This window comes from Nyctereutes procyonoides, unplaced genomic scaffold (assembly GCF_905146905.1).
Source record: "Nyctereutes procyonoides isolate TBG_1078 unplaced genomic scaffold, NYPRO_anot_genome, whole genome shotgun sequence".
In the NCBI taxonomy this organism is placed as follows: Eukaryota; Metazoa; Chordata; class Mammalia; order Carnivora; family Canidae; genus Nyctereutes; species Nyctereutes procyonoides.
The window spans coordinates 17537183-17554142 of record NW_026575134.1 but is presented as its reverse complement, the minus strand read 5'-3'; the positions used below and the strand labels follow the sequence as shown (position 1 = coordinate 17554142).

The following is a 16960-nucleotide window of genomic DNA, read 5'->3' as shown; positions in this document are numbered from 1 at the left end:
GAAATTGACAAATCCACAAGTACAATCAGAGATTTCAATACCCTTCTCTCAAAAACTGCTAGAACAAGTAGACAGACATAAAATCAGTAAGGATAGAGAAGACTTGAGCGATTCTATCAATCAACTTGATCTGACATTTATAGCTCACTCCACCCAACTTTCTTTTCAAGTGCACAAGAATCATTTACCAAGGCAGACCATATTCTTGGCCATAAAATAAGTCTCAATAAATTTAAAATGATTCAAATCTTACCATGTACATTCTCTTGAGTACAGTGAAATTAAATCAGAAATCAATACCTGAAAAATCCCACACGCATACTCATTTATAACCAATGGAATCAAAGAAGAAATAACAAAGTCAGCAAGGATTTCTGAACTGAATAAAAATGAAAATACACCATAGCAAAGTTCATAGGATGCAGCCAAAGCACTATTTAGAAGGAAATTTTACAGCATTAAACATTTATATCAGAAGAAAATAAATTAATGAGCTAAGTTTTTAAGATTCAAGCAGGGATCCCTGGGTGGCGCAGCGGTTTGGCGCCTGCCTTTGGCCCAAAGGGTCCTGGAGACCCAGGATCGAATCCCACGTCAGGCTCCCGGTGCATGGAGCCTGCTTCTCCCTCTGCCTGTGTCTCTGCCCCTCTCTCTCTCTCTGTATGACTATCGTAAATAAATAAAAAAATTAAAAAAAAAGAAAAAAAAAGATTCAAGCAAATAAAATGCAAAGTGAACAAGGAGAAAGGAAATAATAAAGAACAGAAATCAATGAAATTGAGAACAAAGAAATCAGTGAAGAAAACCAAGAGCTGCTCCTCTGAGTATCAATAATACAGACAAACCTCTAACCAAACTGAAAAGGGAAAAATGAAAAAAATACACAAATTTACAGCAGGAATGAGAGAAAGGACATAGCTATAGATCTTTTTAAAATATTAAAAAGATAAGAGAATATTACTAACAATTTTATGCCAATTTAACAATTTATATTAAACAGACAAACTCTGAAAGATAACCTATTGGGGCCCTTGGGTGGAATAGTCAGTTAAGCATCCAACTCTTGGGTTTCAACTCAAGTAGTGATCTCATAGTCATGTGACTGAGCCCTGAGTCAGGCTCTGTGCTCAACGTGTCTGCTTAAGACTCTCTCCCCTCTCCCTCTGCTCCCCCCTCCCATCCCATTCTCTCTTTCTCTCTCAAATAAAGAAATCTTTTTAAAAAAGATAAACTATTAATGCTCATTCAAAAAACAAAGAAATAAACTAAATAGCCCTCTATTAATGAAATTAAAATAGTTGTTAAAACCTTTCCTGTATAGAAAACTCTTAGGTATAGTTGTGTAAGTCATTCAGTATTATCTTAAGTTAACATACATGGAGGGATCTAATATTTATTAACTATCATCATGTGCTAGCATTAAGGATATAATTTTAATATGACTACATTAGCATCCAGCAGCATCATTCTGGAAGGAAGCTGTGTCAAGAACTGATTAATACGAGCTTAACTAAAACCAAGGAGGCTAATGATAATAATCTGGGGAAAAAATGATGAACGTCTGAAATAAGTCAATGGCAATGAGAGGTGGGAGTTGGGGCAGGGCATGGTTAGAAAATGGACAGCTAGTAAAGAGAGAGACCAGATGTAGTGACTCACTTGACCTGAAAGGTACAGAAAGTGAAAGAGTAAAGATGCTTTATGATGCTTGCCTTGAACACTAGAAGAACTACTCATTAGGATAGGGAACACAGAGAAGAAACAGATTTGGGAACAAGAAGATATGTTTAATTTTCAATACCTGATACATTTAGACATTCGGGACCCAAAAGATATATTGTAGGCAATGGGATATAGGGAATCAATACTTAGCAAATACTTGTAGTTAAATTAACCTGCTCTACCTCCCAGGATTACTTGCAATTAAAGCCTTCTCTAGAACTATAAAATTAATGATTTTTATCTGTTAAAAGAATTTCAGAGATAAGAATGTGGCTAAGGGATGTGAGAAAAGAAAGTCCCTTTCCATGTATATACTAAAATCACTCACAGTACAAGAGACCCAATTTCAGTATTCTTTTTATTGTCATTTAGAATAGTAAAATCTTATTTATTTACTCTATTTGGTTTAATGAGTCTGACCTACTTCCTGCAGAAAAAAAAAAAACAGTGAGAATATGAAGCCCTCTCATCTTTTCCCTTGTTTTGTATGTGGTTGCAATGACTCAATTTTTTATTTAACTCTGCCTGCTGCCTGTATAACATCCTATTGCCTCCTTTTAAGATTTTATTTGTCATTTTCTGGCTCTCCTTACTCTATTTGAGAATTGTATTTTTTTAGAAAACACACTGTCGGGGGCACCTGGGTGGCTTAGTCAAGGCTCCAACTCTTGATTTCAGCTCAGGTCACCATCTTAGGGTTGTGAAACCGAGCCCTGTGCCTGGCTCCACACCCAGCATAGAGCCTGCTTAAGACTCTCTCTCTACCTCCCTCTCCCTGCACCACCCCCCACCTCTCTAAAGTAAATAAATAAATAAAATAAAAAACACACCTGTTCAACTTAATCAAATAACAGCAACAACCATTTTTTGAACATGTCTTAGAAACCAGGCAATGTGCCAAGTGCTTTCCATACATTAGCTCACTGAATTTTCAAAATCTTGCACAGTAAGTACTTCCATTTTATGATCAAACAAAACTGAACCTCAAAAAAGATTACATAAGCCCAAAGTCATACAAGATGGACTGTAGAATTGAGACTTGAATCTAGGTCTGTAGAACACCAAAACTTGTGCCGCATAACTTTCATAAATTTTTTACTATCTGTAGCAGACCTTTTACTGAATGTTTTACAAAGGTGCTTTCATTCATGCAACAAATATGACTGCCTACTACGTTATCTTCAAAACTTCTGTAGAAACACTTTTAACAACCCTTTTCCCCTACTGATTCTAAAACTGGAAAGCTGCATACAGTGCACATTTTCCCCCCTTTACTTCCTCTCATTAAATGTCAAATTCAATCATGTTATGATTATTATCAGGTAGTGGGTTCAGCCACAGCCATTTCCTGCCCAGTTCCTGTTCACTACTCAGAACGAAGTCCAGCATATTTTCTTTCCTAGTGCTCTGAAACTACCTGTTCTAAGAAGCAGTCAGTTTTTTTGAAGTGAAATCTGATCTCTGTATTTTGTGTCATTTTAGCGATTTGTATGAGACTAACAAGTTGGAATAAAAATGCAGCTTTCCTAAATGGCATTTAAGATTTTCAACTTAGCCAAATAATTCTGGTCATGAAGTGATCTACGTTTGTAAATCCAATGACAGTATTTATGGTTCTGTGCTAACCTGAAGGGAAGACATACACATGGGACTTTTTCTCAGATTTTTAAAGAACAGCCCCAATTTAAAACATTCTGTCCCACTGTTATGTCTCAAATTTGGATTCAGAAAAGACAGTCAACATATATATATACAAAGTGTAGTTTGCAATATTGGCCCTGTGTGGCTACATACTAGGTACAGGGGTTAAGGAAAGTCAAGTCACTTCAAGATTCTTCTTTTATAAATAATCCCAAAATATATTCCACAAATTAAGTGCAAATGCCTCTAGTGGTGTAAATCTTCCTTTACAGCTTAGAATGAAATACTGCAATGAAATGATGAAACTGCTTAGCTGGACACATTTGGAAAAGAAGTTTTAACTGACACTGGGGAAAATTAAAAGGTATTAAAAGGTAAATATTAAAAACGTAACACTGCACAAAACTCTTGAGAATTTCCTATAATTTTAATACCTAAATATGCAATTTCCAACTGCCAAAACCCGGTAGTGGTCACCTTGACGAGCCACATTTATATACAATTACCACTTAAATTTTGACCTTCGCAAATACTTTTTACACAAAGCTACAACTACTTGCTATTCCCTCAACAATCCATATTCCTGGTCTGTGACCCTGCATTCTGTTCTACCCGAGTGAGATGTCTTCCTTCCCCAACAACGAAAACTACTATTTACCCTTTAGGGCTCCAGTGATAGCTCCTGCTACACCTCCAACCCCTTCTCCACTGTCTCTGAATATTATTCAGTCTTCTTCATTCAGGGCTTACCAGTGTGCCAGGACTTTACATATTCTATTTAATGCTTAATACTCCCCTCTGAAGTAACATCCTCCCACTTAATGGATAGGTAAGAAAACTGAAGCTGAAAAAGGTTTACTATCATGTTAAAGGGAACAAAGCCAAACAGGAATTCAAATGCCGGTGTGTCTAAACTTCAACCAAATTCTCTTGCATTAAATTACAGACTCTATGGCACTCTCTTATAGTATATATTGTGTTATATTATCCTTATTTATTTCTCTCCCTTACTAAAGACAAGAAAGGTGACACCATCCTTACGCCCCCAGTAATACTCAACAGTGTCTATATATACAGTGACTCAAAGTGTTACTGAATATGTATAATATCCTCATTCTGTTTATGATTTTGCAGCATTATTTTCCACTGATTAGTCTCCTTGCACCCAGTCTCTAAGAAGCCCTGTGGTGGTAAAGCATACTGGCTGAGAATGGAGGCTTTGTAATCAGATTGCCTCGCTTTGAATCCCACCTCCACCAATTATGAGCTGAGAAGTCTTGAACAAATGAGTTAAGCTAGGCTTTGGTTAACTCATCTATAAAACAGAACCGTAATCACGGTTCATATCTCACAGCTTCATGAAGATTAAACAAGATGGGATAGAAGCAATCCAAATAATTTTTCGATCCCCATTTTTTCTACATGCCCTTCTAAATTTTCTTTGGCTTAGTCTAGTGTAGCCTTTTTAATTACAAATTCCTTGCAATTTTGTATTAAATGGGCCAGTGTAAAAACTGTTTGAGCCAAAAAAATAAAATAAAATTGCTCAGGCCAGGATACCTGGCTGGCTCAGTCACCAGAGCATGTGATCCTTGATCTCCGCGTTGTTGAGTTCAAGCCCCACGTTGGGTGTAGAGCTTACTTAAAATAAATAGATACATATCTTAAAAAATAATAATCAAATAAAAATTGCTCAGGGCAGCTACCTGATTTTTAGGGCCAACCGTCCATTGCCAGTTGGGACTCAAAGTCTACTCTGGGAAGTTTAACTATACAAGAGTGCCCCCACTGTACGTCATACTTTTTTCTCTTACTACATTTTCATTCCGTATTAGAAAGTGGTAAAAAAAAAAAAAAATTAGAAAAGACACTTCCTACCTTACTAGGACCGAACTTAACAGTATTTGATGCATGCACACAACTAACCTGTGTGGGAGGCAGGCTACTTTCCCAGCAAGAAATTTTCCTGGAACCACCCTGGGTCTGGGTCTGGTGTCAGCGGCGCGGCTCATTCTCCCCAGACCTCTGGATTCCTTCCCTCTGGAACTACAGCTGGCCGGGGACACCCCCTGCCTTCTCCTAAACTTAGCAATGTCGACTCCAAGAAGTTAGGATTTCAAATTGTTCTGCTATTTTACAGCACTTTAGGCTAAAGCGCATAGTTTCCAAATTCTCAGAATTCCCCCTTCCAACTTTAAAAATGTTATGAGAAAATCCAGTTTGGGAGGAAACAATTTAAAAAAAAACAAAACAAAACAAAACATGAACTCTACAAACAAGAGCAAATACTATGACTAAACGCAAAGTCTCAGGGATGCGCGGGGGGGGGGGGGCGGGGTGTGGAGAAACAAAGAAAAATCCTAAAGCTAACCAAAAACTGTAAAATCAAAGCATCCAATTAACAACAACAACAAAAACCTCAAGGTAAGCAGGAGATACCATAAACAGAGACAGCAAGTGTGCATCACAGAATATGGAATAACTCACGAATCTGAACAGAGCTTGGTATGCCAATACTTGGATTAGTGGATGTTGCAGAGTCTGTACTGCCTAGTCGGTATAGGATGATATAAAGCAGTTCCCTTTTCTTTTTTTTTTTTTTTTGGTTAGGCTAAAAATAGAGTGATGGACCAGTGACAGAATGATCTCCAAAGTTAGAGAAGGAGGTGTTGAGTTTGGAAGTCGGGACTCGGGGAGCCACACCAGAACTGGCTTGTCCGCAGCGGCCGGCCGGGGACAAGGCGGGTCCCGCGGGCGGCGGGCGGCGGGCGGCGGGCGGCGGGCTGGTCCCGGCCCGGGAGGCTGGCGGCACCGGCGCCGCAGTCCGCGCGCGTCGCACAGCGCGGCCGAGACCCTGCGTGGTCCCCCGGCCGCCGCGGCTCGGCCCCCCGCCCCCAGCCCCCAGCCCCGCGCCCGCCGCGCCCCCAGCCCCGCGCCGGGGGAGGGAGCCCAGCAGGGGGCGGCGCGGAGGGCTTCGGCCCGACCCCCTCGAGGCTCGAGGACGGCGCGCGCCCGGAGCCGGGAGGCTGAGCCGCTGCCGCGGTCCGAGGATGGGAGGCGACCGCGGCGGAGCCCGCGCGCAGGTGCCAGCGGCCGCCCGGGGAGTCGCCGGCGGCGGAGGGCGACGCGCCGGCCCCGCGGCCCCGCAGCCCCGCAGCCCCCGCCTGCGTCCCGCCCGCCGCTCTGCCCCCTCGTCCCGCTGCCGCCCCGGGGTCTGTCAGAAGCCAGCGACCGGCCACGGCCCGCCCGGGCGCGGAGGCGATGCCGGCTCTTACCGGAGGAGCGGGCGCCGCGCCGCTAGGAGGCGGCTGGGGAGCGCGCCGGAGGCTCCGAGGCGAGCGCCGCCGCCGCTGCGGGAGCCGGAGCGGTCGCGACGAGGCTGCCGGCGGGCGCGCTCCTCCACGGCCGCCGCCCCACCCCCTCTCCCGCGGGGTTTGCGCCGGGGCCCGCAGTCTCGGCGCGCGGGCGGGGCGGGCGAGAGGGGCGGGGCGCCCGCGGGGGCGGGGCCGGCGGCCTGATTGGCGTGGGGGCGGCCAATGGGGCCACGGGCCCACCGGGCCGCGCTGAGACTGACGGGGCTCCTAGCCCGTGGCGGTAGGGGGGCGGGCCTAGTGCCTCCTTTTACAGCCGCCTTTTTGACAAACCCGAACGTCAGGAAAGGTCGGTTGGTTCGCAGTGTGGCCAAACGGCCCAATTAGCACAAGGCGAAGGGCCTCTGAACCCGGATTGGCACCGTCTCTGCCTATAGGGAGAGGGGGCGGGCCCGGAGGGCGCCGGGGCCCCGCCCCGGATGTGGGCGTGGCCCGAGCTGGAGCCCGGAGCCGCCGCCGCGCTGCCCCGGCGAGGCGGAACTGAGATCTGTCTCTTGGTTATCATGTGACGGGCTCTGGATTTAATGGAGGAGAAAGGGTGGAAAAGGCCGAGGATCCAAACTGGCGAGCTTTCTGGTCTCCGCGGCCCTCCCCGCTCTCCGGCCGGCGGCGCTGCCAGGTGAGTCCGGGCGCCCCGGGCCGGCTGCGTCGCGAGTGCGCTGCCCCCCCCCGGCGCCCCGGCCCCGCGGTGCTCCGGGCCTCGCCGCGCCCCCGCCGGCACCTGCTGGGCGCCGGGCTCCTGCGGGCAGGAAACCGCGCAGCTCCCACAGCCCCGGGGCCCGGGCGGGGGCGAGCGCAGTGGGGGACACAGACCCCAAGGCCCTATCGGGTGTGAGCAGCACCCTCCTCGGAAGGAAGGTGAACTTGGCCAAGGCTGTCTCAGCAGGGCCCGCCCGAAAGCGACTCCTTGTTCAGAGGGGCGGGTTGCGGGTTCATGAGCAGAACTGTCCCTGGCCTTTGGGACGAGGGGCGTTTATTTGGGAGAGCACCGGCCCTAGCGAGAGGAGCAGTGGACATGGTGTAGCGAGCACCGTGGGCAAGGTAATGAGCGCACACGCAGGTGATAGATGCTGACCCTCTGGGCACAGCCCTTCTGATTTCCAGTTTGAGACGGTGCAGAAGATTTTGGCAGTGAGGAAGCATATGAACTAAACGATCTTCCAGGCCAGAAGGAATCAACTCAAACAGGGCTTTAAAGCAGAGCAAATTTTTGTTTTGTTGGAGTATGCAGTCCCCCCCCCCTTCCCTCGAGAAAGAGCGATAGTAATAGTAGTAGGCAACAAATACAATTGCTGCAATTAATGACGATTTGTGAATAAAGGAGTAAAATGGGTGCTGTAGCCCAGCATCCAGGCTTCTTCGGGCATCACTTAAATGTCAGTGTAGTAGTGCTTCATACAGAAATTTGTTGCATCCCGCATTTTGAAACTTGAAGCCACAAGCCTGCGTGTCCTTCCATCTGCGACCCTGAAGTACCTGTGTTGATTAAGTGCAGCAACCCTTTCTCTGACCAGTTGCTTACTCAGTCCCATATGCGAAAAAAAAAAAAGAAACCCCGACTCATCCAGTTACTGATGGAAAAGTTGTGCTTAAACAAGTGTATTATCATAGACTTTTTGAAAGTTCACAAAAATGGCCAGATAGTTTGGAGATCGGGATGGAGTGAACTTGATTTACAACATGAAATCCGTTTGTAGTTAATAATCAGTACACACCCCTCATACCTCTTCTTCCAAATTCAGCCTCCTATGCCACCATGGCAGCCTTTGGTCAGGAAAGGAGACCTGGAGAAAATGCCTTCCTGGGAGCAAAAGCCTCCGCTTTTCATACTGCAGTATGAAGCATCCCGATCTGCCAGCTAAGTAAATGAATACTAGCAGATGGGCGTAAGGGGAAAAGGGGAGTTAGGAGGTCCCCAGGACCCTCACTATTACAGTAAAACAGATACATGCTCTTGCCCCACTGTTGGAAGTAGTAGAGGTGTATCAAAAGATATATCAAAGTTAGTTTTAAAATATAATTAAACATGCTAATCTAGGGCATTTTATTCATCTAGCCTGTTTCTTTGCTTTTTCCTTGTTTCTCATATTCCTGCAATCCTACCCCTCATGCTTTTGCTGTCCCACCACCTTCTGATCTTTTCCTCTTTTCATCAAATGTCCTCTCAATCTATCACTCTTCTGTGGCTTATTTCCCTCCGTTTATAATCATATTCAGATTCTTCCTTTACTGAAAAATTTCTTATTGGCCCTTTCTCAATCTCATTCTTTGTCTTGTCCTTTATCTTCTCTTCTCCAGGTATTTCAGAGGAATAAAATGTTGTCAACTGTTTACATTATGTTATCTTCTTTAACCCCTCACTCAGCTGCATACAGTCTGGCTTCTGATTTCCATTCTACTTACCCTTTTTCCAAGTGGTCACAAGGTTAATATAAAAAGCTTAAACAAGTATAGACAATACTGTCATCCTGTATGTGAAGACTAAATAAATACTTATACTAAAGTTTTATAGATTAACGCGTTCCAATCAAAATCCCAAGTTTTTAAGAATTAGTGATTTTAGCGTGGGGGAAAAAAAGGAAAGGGCAAAATATTCTGGAGAAGAAATCCATGAGTAGGTGGGTTGTAGGCCTTTCAGATATTAGAGTACATCCTAGAACATATCTAATCACAGTCATATAGTACTAGTGCAAAACAGAAATATGGATCAATAAGACAGATCTATATCTTAGATAGATATATGACAGAGCTTATATTTTAGGGATATAAGAAATAGCTTCGGTTTGCCAGGCTGGCTCAGTTGGTTGAGCATGTGACTCCTGATCTCAGATGCCTGAGTTCAAGCCCCACATTGGGTATAGAACTTACTTGAGAAGGAGAAAGAGAAGGGAGAAAGAAAGGGAGAGAGAGAGAGAGAAAGAAAAAAGAAAGGGCTGTAATTATCGAATAATTTAGCATCTAATAACAAAAAGTCAGAAGTTTAAATGGTCTTGATGATTGGATAGCGAGTAGTAAAAAAGTCAGGATCTATACCACAAACCAAAAAATAGTTATAAAAAGAAAAATTCAGACTAAGAAAATAGGTATTTGTAAGAATTTCAGTGAGAAAGTTTAATTAAAAAAAAGTATAGGCTAAACTATGTGAAAATCCAGTATTATCAATGTGTTCTATATTATTTAGCCCAGTGATCTCCTTAGAATCATAATTCTATTTAATATCTGAATTTTTGTTAACCGTTCCCTCTTTATTAAAACTCTCCTCCCTTGACCTAATACCACTTCCTCTTTTTTCAGTACTTTGATTTTGAATGCTTTTTCTTAGTACATGTTGAAATTAGGTGAAATTTTGGATGTACAGATGTACAAAAAAGAATATAAGAATATCCTTGAGGTACAGGAATAAAGTCATGAGTACCTGGACTTGAGTGACAGCAATGACAAGGACCAGACTATTCTTGAGACATTTTGAATAGACCTCATGCCCAGTTGATATACTACAAGTTTTATTGCATTTTTTCATGGGCTATAGGGAATGATGAATGTAACGTTGTCAATGGTGGCTACAAATTTTAATGGAATTTGAAAGGAAAAATAATAGAATGTTATCAAAAATAGGAAATCTGTGAGTGGGGAAGAGCCAGCTTTGTTCACCAGGAATGGAAGTGATTTTTTTTTTTTTTTTCTGGTATCGAAACAATCCTGACTGTTTTTCCTTCTCTTAGGGTATATTTCCCTTTTTTCGACTCTGCAACAGCTTCTTTAAACTGTTTAAATGAGAATGTCCTTGGCTCAGAGAGTACTACTCACCTGGCTTTTCACATTACTCTTCTTGATCATGTTGGTGTTGAAACTGGATGAGAAGGCACCTTGGAACTGGTTCCTCATTTTTATTCCAGTCTGGATATTTGATACTATCCTTCTTGTCATGCTGATTGTGAAAATGGCTGGGCGATGTAAGTCTGGCTTTGACCCTCGACATGGATCACACAATATAAAAAAAAAAGCCTGGTACCTCATTGCAATGTTACTTAAATTAGCCTTCTGCCTTGCACTCTGTGCTAAACTGGAACAGTTTACTACCATGAATCTGTCCTATGTCTTCATTCCTTTATGGGCCTTACTGGCTGGGGCTTTGATAGAACTTGGATATAACGTCTTTTTTGTGAGAGACTGACTTCTAAGGACATCATCTCATTTTATTGCTGTTCAACAAGCTATCATTAAAGTGTTTGAATCTTTGCAAGCTTGAAGAATACCAGAGAACTGAGAAAAATAACCAAATGTAGTTTTATACTGCTTCCATAAAATAGTCTTTGTGAATCATGGACTTCTAGTCAATCCAAAGCTTAATTATTCAATATTTCAGTTATTAATATCCTTATTATCCCTATATAAATAAAGTTTGTTTTTTGACCTCATTTTTCTACTTGACTCTTAAATAATCTGTTGTACATATGTGGTCAATTTTTAAAGTCTTTAATCTACATTATTTGGATAGAAGTTTAATATATCATAGCCCCATTATGACCAAAGTAAATGGTCATTTGTGCTTGTAAATTACTATGAAAAAAACCTAGTTAGTGAAATACTTAGTTGTGTCACTTCATGTTTACATTCACAAAGAATCTGAAAGTTTAACAGATTTTTATCTAAGTTAGCGTGTCACTTTTTCCTTCTGTTTAAAACCCATGAATTAGAGGTGGCATACTAAAACTGAGCAGAGGTTTGCCTCTTCTAAAGTGAGAGAGGGGCCTTTCATCCTGGTTGAATCAGGACCGTTTCCCTTTATGCCTGTTGTCCTGGGCCTCAGGAAGTTAGTGCCCCTTTCACTCTTAGAAGTCCTGGTCTGAGAGTTTATAGGTGATCCTACCAAAGGCACTTAAACCATTCCAGGGAAGCATAGGTGACATCACTTGTTAAGAATTCCAAACAGTCTTACGTGCATTATAACCCTAAAGCAGGTGATTGTTCCTGCCCTTACACCGCCCTCACTTTTAGCTTTGGGAAGAACCCAAAGTAGTATTTTGTTTGTTTTAAAAATATCTAACACACAAGAAAGTGATTCCTAGCTGCTAATACTTGAGAGGATTGCTTTGACTATAGCATTTTGGTCTAGTTCTCCTTTGTAAAGCACATAACATGACAACGTTTAAGCTACAACATCAGATTAATATGGCTTTAACTCCTTGTTTGAAACTACAGAGCTAAGCTAAATAAATAAAAAATGATCAGTTACAAGCGTTTTCCTGTCTTATAATTGGTATATAGTCCTATTTTGAGCTTCTAAAAATAGGATGGAAAAGGACAGTTAATTTGGGGAACATAATGTTCCAGACTTGATCAGATATTCCTTGTTCAACTGAGAGTTCCAAACTATTTGGTCTCTCTAATGATAGATTCAAAGTAGAAGAAAGCTTTCGTTTCTATGAGAAACCAGACAGGAGGATTTTGAAATTCAGCAGAAGTTGTATCTGTGCAAGTATTATCTAAGGATGCTCTCTCACAGGGAAAAGGAAAAGGACAGCATCACATGCAATTAGCTGGGTCAGGAGTCAGTAGAAATTTTCCATAAATGTCTATATAATAAATATTTTAACTTTCTATCTCAACAGCTCAAGTCAGCTCTGTGATGAGAAAGCAGCCATAAACCATGATTATGTTCCAATAAAATTTTATGGACAATGAAACTTAAATTTTGTAAAACTTCCACATATCACAGAGTAGTATTCTTTTGGCTTTTGTTCCAGTTGCTTAAAACTATAAAAACTATTCTTGCCTCACAGCCACACAAAAAACAGACCTGTGAGCTAGGCCATAAAACAAGCAAAAGCAGAAATTCTATATGAGATTTCTAAGAGAAAAGGTGGAACAGGTCTTCAATTAAGAGAGAAACCTGGGTAAGAATTGTATCTAAAAGGCAACACAATAACCAACCTGTTGATCCATGAGGGTCAGTTAATTTTAATAGTATCTGAAAGGTTCCCAGAAAGCAGAACATTTTCTTACCTAGTTTGGTAAATAAACTAAATAAACTAAATAGACTAAATAAATACCTTAAAGCAGCGCAAGCTACTGACATGTGCCTCCTTGATTCTGGCACCAAATCAAATGTGCGTTTTATCCCCATACCACCAAGGAATTCATTCAGTTCTGACACTACTTGGACATAGTATCTGATACCACAGGTTAAGGGTGCAATCCCAGAAGATACCTCCTCCCTCCAAACTTCAGATACCAGTTAAAATCCAGCTATAGATTCTCATGACTCCCTTGAATTAATTATTAATTCTCATGACTCCCTTGAGCTCCCAGAGCAGCTCACAGAACTCAAAGAAACATTTTACTTATTACATCACCAGTTTATTATAAAAGAATATAACTCAGGAACAGCAAGATGGAAGAATTGGTAAGGCAAGGTATGGGAAAGGGGCAAGGAGCTTCCATGGTCTCCTGGCAATCCACTCTTCCTCCATCTCCTTGTGTTCACCACCCCAGAAGCTCTCTGAACCCTGTCCTTTTAGGATTTTATGGAGGCTTGATTACATCGAATATTAACGAAATCATTGGCTATTGGGGACTGAATCTCCAGTTCCTCTCCCCTGGAGATACGGAAGGAGGAGTTCTAACCCTTTAACCACAATGTTGTTTCTCCCTGGCAACCAGCCCCCATCCTTAAGTTACCTAGGAGTTTTCCAAGTCACCTCATTAACATAAGCTCAAACGACACCTTTTTCATGCTAAACACTTAGAAAATTCTAAGGGTGTTAAATTCCTGTGCCGGGAATAGGGATGAAGACCAGATATGTATTTCTTATAAATCGAAATATCACAGCTTCAGTGGTTGGAATACACTTAAAACATTAAGTTAATTAAAAATAGGATAGAAATTATGCTCACAGAAAAAGCAAAACTAATGGAATAATATATAAACAGTATTGCAGAAAAAAACCTTCCTGTTTTAGTTCTAGGATATTTCGTTTATAATACAAAGATTTAACTTAAACATGAAAGGTTCCTTGTGAAACCAGTATTTTCCAGGTCAACATGGGTAAGAAGTAATGTAATCTGGTGTGGAGCAAAAGATTTATCAGAAAGTCTGGGTAAAAGCAACTTGTGGACAAAATAACTTTTTATGACTTGAAAATATGAAAAGTAGAAAATATTGAAAGAATTCACAACTTGTTCAGCAGTATTTCATGAACACAGAGGCTGAGTAAGTATGTTGGTGCCATCAATCCACCACATGAAACATGAACACAAATCCAGCAAGAGAGCTTCCAAGCACCAAGAAAAATAGTTGCACACCGCTTCCATTTGTGGGCTAGAGTTTACTGTAATTTTAAGTTATTAATCTTAAAAATTAAATCGTCTGCTTTCCACTCTGTTTTTACAATGCAGCAAGTAAGAGAAACTGATGTTGACTAATGAACAGAAGTGATGGCCAAAAAAGAGGAAACCATAGAGGCATTTTCATATAGGGGCAAGCATATTAATTATTATGCATCTGTGTCATCAAAAATAGTTATTTCTCTTTACTGAGAGAAAATTAATCAGAGTCCTTTTAGCATTACATTAAGAAACAAGCCACAAACTACAAAAGGAGTTTCCTTTAATCTTAATTGGTCATGTTTCCACAGTAAACATCAGTTGTCCTCAAAGTATTGTTGGTGTTCTTATAATTAATGACCTAGTGAAAGTACATAGGAATTATAATGTTAGAACCAGGATAAAACAAACGGGGAAAAAGCCTCATTATAATGATGGAAAAACTAAAGCCCAGATAAATGAAATGAGATCAGCCCATGATCCCTGAAAAATGGAGAAGTTTTAACTCCAAAAGCTATCTCCAAAATTGGGTTTGCTACAGAAGAAAAAAAAATGGCATCCATGGAAGATACATACCAGTTATCAAATGCCAGATAAGGTAACCTTGGGTTAAAAGCTTTTATGAGAGGGATCTACTTTACATTTTAATGTTTTACTCTCATTTTGCATGTCCTGTGTTCAAGTTATCATACTGTAATCATACTGGTATCTTATACCATGAAGTAAATTTACTGCCATCGTCTATATACTACAAATACTAATTTGTAATCAGAAAAAGGCAGTCTGTAACAAGACATGATTTTGAATTGCTGGCCCTGGGCAAAATAGTGAACTGGGAAGAAGTAAGTTTTTGAAATCTACCTACTTCGACCAAATCTCATGATCCCTTGATAAACATTTTCCTCTTCCCAGATGCCTATCCTCTGCCCAAAACTAGAGGGAGGAATGCAGAGAAGAGATAATTAGTGAGAAAGGTGTGAAATGATTAGGCTGACCCAGAACATAGCTCTTCTGTGTTAATTCTAGGATCAGAAGCTAACATTTGTAGTGTCTACAATATATAAACCAATCCACTAAGCAAGCACTTGGCATGTTCTCTGATTTAATTCTCACCACCAATTAACAGAATTGTTGGTATTCCCTGCGCCCACTCCCCACCTTTTTACCAATGGGAAAAACTGATTTCTCAACATTTCCAAGTTTATTAGTTCCCTTTCATTACCCATAGCTGTACTACTCAAATGTTCTCAGCATAGCATCATATCAGAGGCTTTACAAAAGGAGGTCTGTGAAAATGTGCCACTTTTATGTCCTTGTCTCACTCCTGCAACAGAACATATATAGACTAAAAATATTGGTGCATGTTATCACATTCAATATTTCCAATTTTTGAATATTTATATCAGTAAGGAGACTTCATCTTGCCAAATAAGACTTAGTATATTAAAAACATGCTTCCAACTATAAGATACTAAACCTGCTTCTTAGATTTGCCATTTTAATAATTTTAAGTCTAGTTTAAATTTATTCTCAATTTATAAGTGTATCTTTCGTTGGAGAAAAAAAGTTGGGTTTTACAGGTTTAGCAATCTTTACAATACTTATTTTATCCACATTGCCCAATGGGCCTAGATATTTAACAGGGGTACTTCTTAAACCTTATTCATAAGACTGAAGTACCAAATAGAAACTTAGTCTCCTTATGGTGCCTGCTGATCTAATTTTCTCCACTTTTCTATTGCAATTCTAGAATTACATTATGATTTAAAGTCAGAGGCAGAGTTTTTAAATCATAGAAACCTACATAATTAGCTTTTCCTACCCCCAGTAAAGGTGCAACTTTTGTTCCTTCAAATATTTATTGAATACCAGGTGTATATATTAGGCATTGAGGACACAAAGGGATAAAAATAAAATTGGAACTTACAGCTCATGGTTTAGCTAGAGCCCAACATATACTTAACTAATAGTTATATTAATGATGTGAACAGAAGGACACAAGAAGCAGATGGAAGAAATTGTTCTACACCAGCTTTGGGGTAAAGGGGACAGTTGGAATGCATAAACTCAGTAAAACATAGAAGAGATGTTTAAAGTTTTGGAAAAAGAAGATTTCACAGTGTTGTATTCCAAGCAGGGATTTCCCCAGCAAAGGTAAAGACTTTTTAAAGTACACAAAAGAAATGGCAAGTACTGGCACTCGGTAAAGCTGGAAATTGGGCACATTAATGGAAGATTGTGATGGATGAAGCTGGAAAAGCCATATCATGAAGGCTTTTTGGTGTAATGCTGAGCGTTTGGCTTCTATTCTTTAGGAAAACAGTCATAGAATATTTCTAAGCAACAGAGTAACAATCATATCTGTCTTAGGAAGATCAATCTGGTAGTAACAAAGAATGGACTGGAACAGGCATGGGGCAGAGGAGTACAGGCAGCCCAGAACATTTTAGGATATTTTAAGAGTCCTGGTGAGATGAACATCTAATATGGTTGTGAACATCTACTACAACAAGAAAAGTAGACAAATTATGAACATTTCTGGGGTCAACTCAAGAAAATCTCACAATACATTACATATAGTTAGAAGAAAAGATAGAGAAACCAGGTAACTGTGCAATGACTAGGTAGAGACATAGTGATGCCAATAACCAAATTAGGAGGGAAAGGAACAGCTAATGCTTGGGGGCAAGGGAGAAGAGAAGGATTTAGTTCTGATTATAGAGATCATTAGAGCTGAAGTGAGAAACCAACTCTGACAAGTCATGGGGTCACGAAGATAATTCAGGGAAAAAGTGTAGAGACGGAACCTGAGACTGCTTTAAATAGTGGTGGCTACGGCTGAAGAAGACATCCAAAGAAATGGAAAAGCAAAATAATAATAATAATAATAATAATAATAA

The 16960-nt window shown here is 40.9% G+C and overlaps 2 protein-coding genes across 4 annotated transcripts in view; one reads left to right on the top strand and one right to left on the bottom strand.

The window, feature by feature from the left end:
• The window catches only part of PHTF2 (putative homeodomain transcription factor 2), a 114072-nt gene extending 107284 nt beyond the window's left edge, over window positions 1-6788 (bottom strand). For both annotated transcript variants that reach the window (XM_055301180.1, XM_055301181.1), the window contains exon 1: window positions 6639-6788. The gene's annotated coding sequence lies outside the window, so the exon portion shown is untranslated. The remainder of the gene's footprint in view (window positions 1-6638) is intronic.
• Window positions 6789-7154: 366 nt separating this feature from the next.
• TMEM60 (transmembrane protein 60) lies at window positions 7155-11152 on the top strand. 2 transcript variants are annotated; one of them, XM_055300758.1, is made up of 3 exons: window positions 7155-7353; window positions 8477-8596; window positions 10457-11152. In XM_055300758.1, exon 3 carries the CDS (start codon window positions 10507-10509, stop codon window positions 10906-10908), a length of 402 nt encoding a protein of 133 aa, XP_055156733.1. In that variant the 5' UTR covers window positions 7155-7353; window positions 8477-8596; window positions 10457-10506; the 3' UTR covers window positions 10909-11152. The 2 variants fall into 2 exon arrangements, with proteins under 2 accessions (XP_055156733.1, XP_055156731.1); XM_055300756.1 differs by lacking the exon at window positions 8477-8596.
• The last annotated feature ends 5808 nt before the right edge of the window (window positions 11153-16960 follow it).

Bases quoted from the DNA above. Each gene is read 5' to 3' on its own strand.
- TMEM60 (XM_055300756.1), top strand. From the start codon at position 10,507: ATGAGAATGTCCTTGGCTCAGAGAGTACTACTCACCTGGCTTTTCACA.